At 41.5% G+C, this 12560-nt stretch overlaps 2 protein-coding genes across 2 annotated transcripts in view; one reads left to right on the top strand and one right to left on the bottom strand.

Annotated features, from left to right (window-relative positions):
• Positions 1-2907, top strand: part of RYR1 (ryanodine receptor 1) — a 178615-nt gene extending 175708 nt beyond the window's left edge. The window contains exons 103-108 of the mRNA XM_018555990.1: positions 136-270; positions 418-574; positions 767-831; positions 1366-1466; positions 1567-1618; positions 2273-2907. Coding sequence (XP_018411492.1) covers positions 136-270; positions 418-574; positions 767-831; positions 1366-1466; positions 1567-1618; positions 2273-2368 — 606 coding nt within the window. The 3' untranslated portion in view covers positions 2369-2907. The remainder of the gene's footprint in view (positions 1-135; positions 271-417; positions 575-766; positions 832-1365; positions 1467-1566; positions 1619-2272) is intronic.
• Positions 2908-6177: 3270 nt separating this feature from the next.
• The window catches only part of MAP4K1 (mitogen-activated protein kinase kinase kinase kinase 1), a 59417-nt gene continuing 53034 nt past the window's right edge, over positions 6178-12560 (bottom strand). The window contains exons 28-31 of the mRNA XM_018555989.1: positions 10314-10403; positions 9304-9374; positions 8468-8517; positions 6178-6290 (exon numbers count right to left, since the gene is read on the bottom strand). Of these exons, the coding sequence (XP_018411491.1) occupies positions 6188-6290; positions 8468-8517; positions 9304-9374; positions 10314-10403 (314 nt within the window). The 3' untranslated portion in view covers positions 6178-6187. The remainder of the gene's footprint in view (positions 6291-8467; positions 8518-9303; positions 9375-10313; positions 10404-12560) is intronic.

The raw sequence follows: 12560 nt of genomic DNA, 5'->3' as shown, positions 1-12560 counted from the left end.
AATGGCCAATATCTAATTGTTTCACTTTACCAAATTTGACATGGGGTTCAGTTTAGGACATTGCGACCCCTTTATTTTTTTTAAAGGTTCTGCAAAATGGCTTTTAACCCCACTTTCTTCTCCCAAATCCTGCAGCTCATGATGACTGTTGGACTGTTAGCTGTGGTTGTGTACCTGTATACAGTGGTTGCCTTCAACTTCTTCCGCAAATTTTACAACAAGAGTGAGGATGAGGATGAGCCAGACATGAAGTGTGATGACATGATGACGGTGAGCACCCTTTTTCAAATGTTTTCCTAGTCTATTATTAACTTTGGTTTGGCAGCACAAGCTGTGTCGGGACCAAGTTATATTCACAGTAATCACATTTTTTACCTATTTCCCATTTCTGTAATCTTTGTGGTTTCCTTTCCATAGTGCTACCTTTTCCATATGTATGTTGGGGTACGAGCTGGCGGTGGCATTGGAGATGAGATTGAAGACCCTGCAGGAGATGAATATGAACTTTACCGTGTTGTCTTTGACATCACATTCTTCTTCTTCGTCATTGTCATCCTGTTGGCCATCATTCAAGGTAAGCAATGGTCACTTCCCAGTAAATGACATCAGTAACATGTTTTGACAAGTGAAATATAGGTTTGTCTTTACAAACAGATGTATCTAAATTTAGTAGACACTTAAATAGCTCATCAACTTACCAATCAGAATATCTAAAACAACAATGAGAATGAAGGTTTAAAATTAATCCACAAATTCACTTTTACAGGTTTGATCATTGATGCCTTTGGAGAGTTGAGAGACCAACAGGAGCAAGTGAAAGAGGATATGGAGGTAATTGTTTCATTCACAATCCGAGTCAATTCATCTTCTACTTACCCTTTTGCATTACATTCTCACACATGGTTTCTTTAAATGGCAACACCTTCTCTAAACCCCCATTTTGTGATATAGTACAGCAGTTTTATGGGCACCACTCTCCCACACCAGTGGTGGTTAGCTTTCTTGATATCGGAGGCCTGGTTAGACATACGTGGGTTGACTTTGGGATTGGAACAACAAATGCAGATAATAAAATGTTCAATGTGGCAAAGCTCCCAATGATGTGGAAATTGATCTCTGCAAATGATTATTTCTACTACTAGATCAATTCCCAGCTGTGAAAGCCAGGACATACAGCTTGTTGTAAATCTTGCAGCTTAAAAAATGTCATGTTGGCACATGTTTGATTTTCCTTTCCCTTTACACTTTGTTGTCTTTGTCTCTGTTTCCTCTGCTAATCTCCCTGGCTGTTTCTTTTTATTTTCTATTATTCATCATCAATATCATGTTCCATCTACCCATTGCCTTCTCTTTTGTGACCTACAGACCAAATGCTTCATCTGCGGCATCGGCAGTGATTACTTTGATACGACGCCGCACGGCTTTGAGAATCACACTTTGGAAGAACATAACTTGGCCAATTACATGTGAGCTGTGGGGATTGGGAAAAAGAACAATGTATTATTTCTGTGGGTGAGATTTCAAATACTGTTCAGTGTATTCTGACCAGTCTATGCTCTTCTCTAGGTTCTTCCTAATGTATCTAATTAACAAGGATGAAACAGAACATACTGGACAGGTAAGTGGATCATGGCAGCTATGTGCTCCATCATGTTGGTGTTGCAAAATGAGACAACAACATTGGATAGGAGGGCTTATTACCACTGAACTCTGGGTGAAAAAAAATGTAATATAATACATAATGTATTTTTATGAACAAAATCAGTGTAAGTAGCTGAATGTGACCTGGTATCAGTCTCTTGCAGTCCTCTGTACAATAGCGCTTAGACTGGAAAAGGGAGGAGCAGGAGTAGGAGCCAATCAGTAGTGCTGCAGTGCTCATGTGCTCTCAATGAACATCTTCATGCTTCTCCTTTTACTGTCCAGTCACAGGCTGGAGAAGGGACAAGACCCCTGTAGGCATTACTTAATTACAGCATAGAAAAATCAGTTCTCCTGCCTCAGACAGAGCTTTGTTGCATGGCAGAGCTGTGTACATTTCAGGCCTGAATGGCCAGAATACCAATCCTTTGGCAGGTACTGTAGAACTACCTTTTATTAGTGATTTTGTCTTCTATATGTCCTGAAATGGAGTGATGTTCTCTATGTCCTAGTTCTCCTAAGCCTTAACATTGCAATACGTTGGTATTCGTCCTCCTTCTAAGGTGAATCTCTGTACTTTATGCCAGTCATGCCCCAAGTACTGTAACTGACCCTACTTTCTCTTTTGCAGGAGTCGTATGTCTGGAAGATGTACCAGGAGAGATGTTGGGACTTCTTCCCGGCTGGAGACTGTTTCCGGAAGACTTATGAGGATCAGCTGGGATAATGGATAAGTCTTATACATATTATATTTCTTGGGTCTCTCAGATCCTTGAAGCTACAAGAGACATTGGCAACCATCTTCCTTTTCGGCCTCCGTCTCTACTGATCCTTTTCAGTGATTCCGTGGAACATTCATTTATTAACTGGAGACTGTTACATCTTTAGAGTCCAGATGCCCTCGAAGAGCTTTAAACTGTAATAGCTGAGATACCTGCCAGACTATCACATTGTGATAGCCACATTGCTGCTGTAAAGCAGTGCATTTTCAGAGACTTCAGATGAGTATTGTCTTTTTACACAGCGGCTTGTTTTGGAGCACTGATGTCCTTTGCTCCACAGGAGCCTGCTGCCTCACTGACCTGTCACTGCCACCAAAAATAATAATAATGATAACTTATCAATATGACAATGCCTTCACTGCCAACAGAGACTTAGTGGAGGGACATTATTGTCCTCCTTGCTGCAGAGCATTGCACCTTTATCTTTGGTTGGTCGGTTAATAATTTCACCTTTTCTTTTTTGCCCCTAATGCTGCTGAGCATGTTCTGTCTACACAAAAAAACACCATCAACATTTAAGCATTAGTTAAAGGTAAATAAATACCATAATGTGTTGCTGGGCATTACAGTTCAACAGCCTACTGAACCATTCTGGTCTGTAAACTACCTTGACTCTTCAACAACTGTTGTAGTTACATGTTAAATATGCAGGTGTCTAGGCATATTAACTACAAATATACAGCTCATTATTCATAGGAACCACCAGTAGAATTAGATTTAAAATGCTGCCTTTCGATTGGTGGGTTCTTACGAATACACTAGTTCAGTTTATCAAAATATATGCGGCAAATGAACATCGGCCCAAATTCAACGCAATAAGCTGTGACTTGGGAGTTAATGTCCTAGTACCCAAGAGTTAATCTTTTGGCCCAATTTGGGAAGATTTTATAGTATTTAAAGATGTTTTATATTTATTAAGAACCTGTGCCACTGTGTGCCATAAGAATGGTTGGTATTGCAGTTGACGTCATCTGATAAGGCCGCAGTGCATTTATCATCATGTGCCATGAACTCTAAACAGATAAAAGCATAAAGTTATTTGGCTGCCTCTAGAACACATAGTCATTATTGCTCATGGGGATGTGACTTGTGTACCCAATACTTGTGCCTTAAACCTCCCTTTCAGGGAGGCATACCGCAATGTCACAATGTGGGGTTATTGTGAAATGTAAACTTTGTTGCTGCTGCTTTAATCATTAGTACACAGATGGGTTTAGTAAATAACAAAGTGCATAGACCAGTACTGTATAATGACCCATGGCAGCCAATCAGAATTTAGCTTTCAGGAGCTCGTGCCTGTGATTGGTTACTATAGGTTATCGCACACCATTGCTCCTTCTGTTATGTTATTATCTAAGCCCATGAATGTCTGAATGTGTAAGTGAGGGGAGATGGGGTAGCACTGCCCCAACCGCGTATCTTCAGCTCCTGGACAGGGTATCACTCCTCTCACCACCCAGTAGTTTGTTTCCTGTATTTTTTGGGAGGATTATGTCATGTTTCCTTATTACACAGGCAATAGATATTATATGGGATGATACTGTTTTGGGGAAGCTGAATTCTTGTTTGTGCTGCATTTTTTGTCCTGTTTGTCTGTAATAAAATATTTATTGATGCCGCTGTAAGACTTGGCGACTTTTATCTCTGAACTTCAGTGAACTCTAAAACCATTCTAGACATTTTTATCCTTTGTAGAAGGTTAGACCCGTGCTATGAAAAAGCAAGATTATGGTTTATGACAAACCTACTGCTGCCAAGGAATCCAACCAGAATCCACCTCTTGGTGAGCCTCTGACACCACAGCCTAGTCCAGACTGAAATCCAATATACAGCCAGGAAAAGGATCCATGCGGCACATTTTGATGCCAAGGAGTGTTTTTTATGAGTTAAGAGCATCCATGGTTACTGCTTTGCTCATAATAACACTCCTCAGTTTCACCACGTGCCACGAGGACCCCTTTCTTTGCCATATACTGTATGTATTGTTTATTAGAAATGGAGGAAGAGAATGTGTGTTGTCCAAGATTGCAGTAAATGACCAACAGAGGATCAAGTCTAGCAACAGTTTTGGGTTTTGGATGACGTTACCCTTTAAGGACCTATTCATAGCTTTGGGTATGAAGTAAATGAGTTGTCAAGTTAGGCTTACTTCTGTAACCATCAGGTTGTATAAGACGCGCTATAAGATTATTGCTTTTACCAAGTCATTCATATGCAAGGTTTGATCTGCAACCAGACAGTCCCAAAACTGCAAGTTTCAAAGAGAAGTTAAAGCTTACATGGAGCTACAACACCCCCCTTCCTTCCTTCCTTGCCACTCAGCCACCAAGGGGTAATTTTTTAGGAGGTAACAGTGAGAGTCACACGAGCCATCATATTCAGAAGTGCAAAACTTTTTGCTTTGGGATTCCAGTGCTTGATTGGGAACTGACATGTTACGAATAACATAACATGTAAACTCATTTTCAAATAGAGTAAGGAAGGATTGTAATGTCTGCCAAGATTTTACTGCCGTCTGTGTGCCCATGAGGGAGATTCCTCTCACTTCCTGTTCAAGACAAAGCAGAAGGAGAAGAAAAATCTCCTCTATGGGGACCCAGAAACCATTTCAAAACTGACAGACAGATTTCCTCAACAGGGACATAGGCAGCAATAAAAACTGAATGGGGGTTCACTTCTAAGAAGGGATGTCCAGATACCAGTTCACATACCAGTGCCGATACTTGGCATTTTCACGAGAACTACCAGGGTTGCTGCTGGGACCTAGCTGATGCTCCACCACTGTCCTGAAATCATTAGTCAATATTGTTTTAGAAAAACTGTCACTGTGACACTAAATGTATCAGTAGTTGTATCTGTGAGTACTTGGACAAGTATCAGTACTTGTACTTAAAAAAAAGGTATCGGTGCACCCCTTAAATATGTTTATAAAAAGAACATCATACATTAAAACAGGGATGAACAAATCCCAGGAGCTCCGTATGCTCCTTAAAAATGACAGCTGCCTCCTAACTTTTTTAATTTTTCTCTAGTCTAGTCCTGGAGCTGGAAAAGTATCTGTACTTGTACCGAGTACGGTACTTGGCATGTGAACATCCCTACTTCTAAGCCTTCCCTACTCCTTTTAAAAACAAACACTTTAAAGCCCAAACATGCAGCTCAACGAAACCAAAGTCACCATTTGCACCATTTATAATTAAATTACTGTTTAGTAAAATGCAAACATCATTTGCTTTTATGAAGAGTTGCAGGCGCTGCCCTATAAGTGGCTGTAACTTTGCAAAAAAAACCTAAAGTTGGTTTCCCCAAAGGGGCTTATAGTGAGTACAATGCTTTCCTTTCCATAAGCAGTATTAAAATATGGAGCTACAACTGGTGTCATGGCCTCACAATGACAGGCAGATCCCCAGCATGTTACCGTTATACGCATTCATTTCAGTAGTGCGCTAATCAATATTCACTTTCTAGTAATTTAGAACAACATTATCGTAAAAGTGCATGAAAGTTTTACTGCATAGACATTCAACCAGTGTTGTCCACAACAGTGCCAATGCATGAAGCTTATACTGTAAAGAAAGATATTGGTCAGTCCCATTGAGAAGGCGGTGAGCCTGTTCTGAGGAATCCCATGCACTGCCTCTTACTGGGGCCAACTGTACACAGATCAGCTACTCCCCATTGGTCAAACACTGCTGCCGTTCTGCTGCAGAAGAGCCATGTGTCTGCTGGAAGGTAGGGAAGGTTTGTAACCAACTCATTACTTGTTACTGTCCAAATCCAGAGCATGTATGGCTAGCACATTCATGGATGTATAAGTTGGTTGTGTTGCTGTTGCCGGACTGAGGAGCTTCTACAATGATCTTCCTACTGTAAGAAAAAGTGAAGAGGATTTAGAACTACAGCAAGACTGCATTTACCCCTTAGTGTGCCACCACAGATATATTTTAATTTCCCAGCATCCTTTCCAAAAGCTCTTCCAATTGTGTCCCCATACAGGTTTTTTATTCCCTGTGATCAGGTAGGATTGTCTCAGAGGGGATGGATCAGCCAATATTTATCATTTCAGTAACCAAAAGCTAATCTTTTTTTTTTTTAAATTATGAGTTGATAGGGTTGGGTTTAGGATGGCCATAGATGGACAAGGGGAGTGGAGACATTTACTTGCTCTCACACAGGCTTGTATCTGCATTATTCAATATTCTCACTCTTAAGTGCGGTAACCAATCAAACTTCATCTTGGGATTATATAATACAGATTCCAGCAACAGCTCCGGTCTCCAATTCTTTGTAGAGTATATCAGACAAACAGTTCACATCATAAAAATCACTAACGCATTTTAGCCTCTCACAGCCTTAGTGAGCCTTAGTCATAGCTATGACTAAGGCAGTAAGAGGCTGAAACACGTTAGCAATTTTAATGGTGTGAACTGTTTCGTATACTCAATAAAAGAATTGGAGCGTGGAGCTGTGCGCCGGAATGTGTATTTTATATGTGTCATAGACTAAGGTAGACAGAACCTTATCTGAACACCAGCGTTCCCCCTCATCCACTTCATGAGAGCCAATTCTTACTGGTTGCCATTAAGGATGGGCTCGGTCGTGTTCGCAGCTCTACATGCCGAGCCCGCCAGGAAGCTGACAACGTGCAGCGCCAATCACAGGTACTGAGACATTTTCCCGGTCCGCAGCTGCAGAGATCGGGAAAATGTCTCAGTGCCTGTGATTGGCGCGCTGTCAGCTTCCTGGCGGGCTCGGCACGTGGAGCTGCGAACACGCCAGAGCCCATCCTTAGTTGCCATGTGGTGCTGTAGTTACCGTAAGTATATATGCATAAAGTGGGGTGTGATGGGTCTCATCGGCAGAAAGGCAGCATAAATGGTCAGTGTTTCCATTTGAGAAAAAAAAAAGTTAGGAAAAAAAAAATCTATGAGTATGATATAATGAGCACTTTGAAAGGAAAACTGTGCAGAGATAAACATTGAGGCTACCACTGCAGACCTTTCCTTCTGAAAATGCTAGTTGCCTGGCTGTCATGCTGGAAATCCGCCATCCATACTTTGATTCACTGACATGCAATAAGTACGCAGAGAGAGTTTTGTCATTTTTGACCTGCATTCTTGTCCCAATTCAGCAACTACAATCTCACATTTAGTTTACTAATTTGTATTGAGATTGTAGTCGATCAAAGGAGCGAGTTTGGAGTGGTGGATACTTTACAGCACACAGGGACCATGGGGATCAAAAGTAGTCACCCTCCAGAAGGAAGGACAGTGTCGGCACCAATTCAGGGATGATTTGAGGATCTACAGCCGAGTGATACACAAATAAGATACATTTTTGTTAATAGTTGAGGTACTTGAATGTATTTTTAAGATTTAACTCCTGGGTTTAGTGTCACTTTAATGCTATTTTCTCTTCAAATATTATGGGCAGTAGTGAATCCAGAAAAGACCTCCTTATGGCCACTAGATGGCGCTGAGAATCATAGGAAATAAATACCGGTACATCTTAGTAACATCTTATATCTTAGTAACAAGACATACAATGTAACAATTCTAGAGAACACTGGAGGGAATTAGCAGATAAATGTGACCATTGCAATTCTAGGGATACCATTATCTCGTGGCCATAATGAGATATTTTCCAGATTCACTACTCGCCATAATATTTGAAGAGCATTCGACCAGAAGAGAAAACATTCTATATTGCCCCATTCTCACAACAGCTGGTAATTTGCACAGAATATTCAATTTCACCGGACAAATTGCTATATAAATAGACCCCTTAATGTCAATGTCGCTCCAAGGGAAAACAGTATTCCCCATCCGTACAAATAAAATGATACTAAAAGCGCCTTTATGGTTTAACGTATACCTGTAAAAGGTTTTTCACTGCAGGTTTTACTGTTACTCACAAGACCTCGCCCGTCTGAAGCAGGGGGTCCACATTCATGTTGCAATGGAAAACCCTTTTAAGAAGATTGATGAATGGGGTGTACAAATGGTACTTGGATATAATTCCCAATGGTAGATATGTTTGCTTACCTATCTGAGGACAACAGGCGTAAACTGCGGTCTGCGCATTCAACAATCACCTGAGGGGAACAAGAGAATCAGCAATGTGAAAGGGCAGGTTACAGGAATGTGTACTACAGAAAATTTAGCTTTAACCTTTTATCAGGACAGACAATGTGCACATCTCTAATAATAAAGTTCGGCCACCACAGTATGGACAAGGGCAATTATGGTAAACATAACTCCCCAGCACATAGTACATAGAAGGCAGAAGCTAACTAAAATGTTATATGATTTTTCAGCAAATAAAAAGAAAGAAGTTATTGTTTTTAATGTTATACAATGTGAATGAGAACATATAACAAATATACAGTAGGTGGGTGCAAAAGTAGAAATACACTCATTTGTTCTAGCTGGCCCTAAAGCCGGACCTAGTTCACCAGTAACCAATTTTCCTGCAGAAATGATTACAGCTCAGTTATATGGCTGAACTAGTGTGTCACCAGACAATGTGCAGAAGTGATCTGTATGTTTTATTGGTGGTTTCAGAAGCATTTGATTCAATAAAATCAGGCTGAGCGATATGAGGTATTATTGCACTGGGTGCTTAGCCTTAAGATGCAAATGCATCCCAACCTAGCTCTTAAATGGCTGTTAAGAATGAGCAGTGAGAATGAACATCTTTCATACAACATCAAAAAACATTGTAGCCTCCCTTTATGTCCCCTTCCCCAATCATATCCCTTTGTACTTGCTTCCAGGTCTTCTACGGAAGGTATGTGCTAGGGAAAATGATCATTTTTAAACGGCCGATGGTCCATTATTTTTACAAAGACGCTTCTGTAACTCAGACCATAATGTCTTACCTCTGCAGTCTGCAGCCTCAACACTTGGAAACCTTTGCTTCTTAAAACAAGGACTTGATCCCCAGAAACAGCTAAAACAAAGCAAGAACTCAATTAAGAAAAAAAGGCAATTTCCTGCGTGTACATTAGAAAGCATTACACCAGTGGAAGAATTGATTGATCAGTATCCAACTATTCAAAGTGTTTCTTCTGTGGACAGGTTGCAGGAAAACACAAGTAGCACAAGAACAGATTGACTAAAACAGTTTAAGGGAATCTATGATCAAAAACAAAATCTGTATTTCTATTGTATTTATTCTATTGAGCCGCTGGAATACACGGGTCTTCCGTAGCCTGTCTAGGGGATTTTAGTAACCTGTTGCCCCAATAGCATTAACCGCCCTCTTCTAGTGACCCACAGAGCTGAGATCCAGGCCAGATATAATGCTTTTCTATGCCTTGAAAAACTTCAGGGAGAGAGGTTTAGGGCTAAGGACATCCATTTGAAAAATAGGACAGAACAGAGCTCTGTGCAGACTCCTCGGGAAAGTAGTGAGCTAGTCACACAGGCAGGAAAGATTTCTGAGGGCATTCTGTTTCACAGTGTTCAGAAAACATCCAGGTGACATTATAGCATGAAGGGCATTCGAAGGTTGTAAAAAATCACAGCAGTTGTAGAATAAAACGGAAAGGTTACTGTTAGAATACACATTACTGTGTTTATAGCAACAACTCCTGCAGTATACAATTTTGGTCAGTAGATGGCAGTGTTGATAAGTTCTGTTATATATCTATGGTATATACTCAGTTGTATTGAATAAGATAGAGAATAAAACTGTGGCTTCCTTCCTGTTTTTCAAGCCATGTGCAGCATGCATATCAGACTGTGTGCTTGTGTTTCTCTGTGACGCTGTGCAAGAAGCTCCAACAGTTATATGGTGTACACATTATGTGGTATTGCCTTTTTAAAAGCGTAGTTTACCCTGAAACACACAATCATCTTACATTGTAGGAAATAAACCAATGCTCACCTACTGAGTCCACGGGAAAGGTAAACAGGACATTCGGGACACAAGATGTGTTTAGGGGTTCTCCTTGGTGATCTACCAAATTTAGTGTGTCTGAAATTATGGATGGAGCAGAGATGGCAGAGTTATATACAACACCGACTAAAGCAGCAACTAAAAGAAAGGGTTTGTTTAAAGAGGACCTGTCATTAAACATTACTGACAATCACCAGCTTACTTTTTACACATACAATACGAACATTGAGTACAGCTTATATTATGCACCTAAACATATACAGTGAGGGGAATTTATCAAAATAGGAGCAGACAGAATGCAGTTGCCCATAATAACCAGCTTTTCTCTTCAGTTTGTTCAGTTAAGCTTTGAAAATAAAAGAGAGAAGCTGATTGGTTGCCATGGACTCCAGTTTTGATAAATTCCCCTCAGTATGTCTATTATATTGACAGTGGAAGCAAAGGATGGGATTGTTGCTCTGAAGAGAATGCAGGATTTGCAGATGTTAAGCTCACCTGACCCTATGTCAGCTGAGTACATTCCAGGTTCTTCAAAACAAATGGTGTGAGAAGTCTTACAGTTTTCTTTAGAAAGCAGCCACAGCCCGAGTAGAAAGCATGTTACCCGGGGGCGTGGCCAGCAGCCGCATGTAGTCGGACCTCAACCTCCTAGAGGTTTACAATGACGCCTTCTCCACAGGTCATCTACCCGATACGATGTACGAGGCCACCATAGTTGTAATACCCAAAAAAGATAAAAACCCGCTGCTACCGGAAGCGTACAGGCCTATTTCCCTCTTGAACACCGACATTAAGATCCTTGCTAAAGTGCTCGCAAACAGACTATCACAGAAAATTACGTCGGTGGTTCATTCGGATCAGTCTGGCTTTATGCCTAACAAATCCACGGCCATTAATATCCGCAGGGTGTTCCTGAACATGCAGGTCCCCGTGGACAACTCGGGCGGCAGAGCTCTACTCGCTTTGGACATTGCTAAGGCGTTTGACAGTGTCGAATGGCGGTATCTGTGGGCTGTTCTGTCAGCCTTTGGCTTTGGTCCTAACTTCTGCAGATGGGTGCGCTTATTGTACTGCCGCCCATCTGCGAGAATTAAGATTAATGATTCCCTGTCTTCTGCCTTTACCTTGCAGAGGGGCACCAGGCAGGGATGCCCGCTGTCGCCCTTGCTGTTTGCCCTGGCCATCGAACCTCTTGCTGCACTGGTCAGGCGATCTGCGGATGTGGTAGGCTTTAGGAGGGGAATGCAGGAGGAAAAACTTGTCATCCGCTATATGCGGATGACACTCTGTTATTCTTAGCGGACACGGACGCATCTTTGTCCAATGTCATGTCTCTGCTGTCAAAATTTGCTGCATTCTCCGGTTTGGCTGTCAACTGGGATAAGTCCAACCTTCTCCCGCTGGACCCACTACTTGGATGTAGGGGTGTGTTGAGTTGTACATGTAGGGGGGCTCACGAGGCTTTCACGATAATTGATGTTGAATGTGCTCTTTTATAGGCGGGCGATGTGTTCTTGTCGAATTACATTATGTGGCTCTTATGGATATGGATGCTCTCTCTCTTTTTCTTTGTGGTTTTTGTTTCTGTTAATGTCTTTTGTATTTTCTATTATGCAAAAACGAATAAAAACTATCTGATTTAAAAAAAAAAAAAGAAAGCATGTTACCCGCCAGCATGCTTGCTCAGTCTCTGTGTGGAAGCAGTGGCCTCTTTGCAGAGGTCTGGACAATATTGGGCTTTCCATTGATCTACATACATCAGATCTTTAGTTCTGAAATCAGCAAGGAGCAGAAGATCTGCTGATTGCTGAGCTATAGATCTGACTCAGCAGGGGGCAAGCAGAGGGGCCACTGCTTCCTCTCTGTGTGGCAGCAGTGGTCTCTCTGCAGATGTCCAACACCCCCCCTGCTGAGTTAGAACTTTATAATTAAGAGGAGGCATGAGCTTTGCTAATTGGAGAGTTCCAGTACTGACTCACCAGGAGGTGGACCTCTGCAGAGAGACCATACAAGGTAAGAAAAGCAGTGTGTCACTCGAGGTTAGCCCATGCTTGCCTGCTGCAGGTGCTTGGTCCTTGTTCAGCTCATTTGTTGACAGTCACTATACAGAAGAATTGGATGCAGAAAGACCACTTCCGCACAGAGAGTAAGGGTTCTTCTCTACAGGATGCTGGCAGGGGACAGGCTGTGGATGCTTTCTAAGGGAAAAAAAACTGTAAGACTTTGAAAGTGTTG

Source organism: Nanorana parkeri, unplaced genomic scaffold (genome assembly GCF_000935625.1).
Source record: "Nanorana parkeri isolate BGI_ZX_2015 unplaced genomic scaffold, ASM93562v1 scaffold221, whole genome shotgun sequence".
Taxonomy (NCBI): domain Eukaryota; kingdom Metazoa; phylum Chordata; class Amphibia; order Anura; family Dicroglossidae; genus Nanorana; species Nanorana parkeri.
Note: the sequence above shows the minus strand (reverse complement) of the source record. Positions and strands in the feature narration are given on the sequence as shown.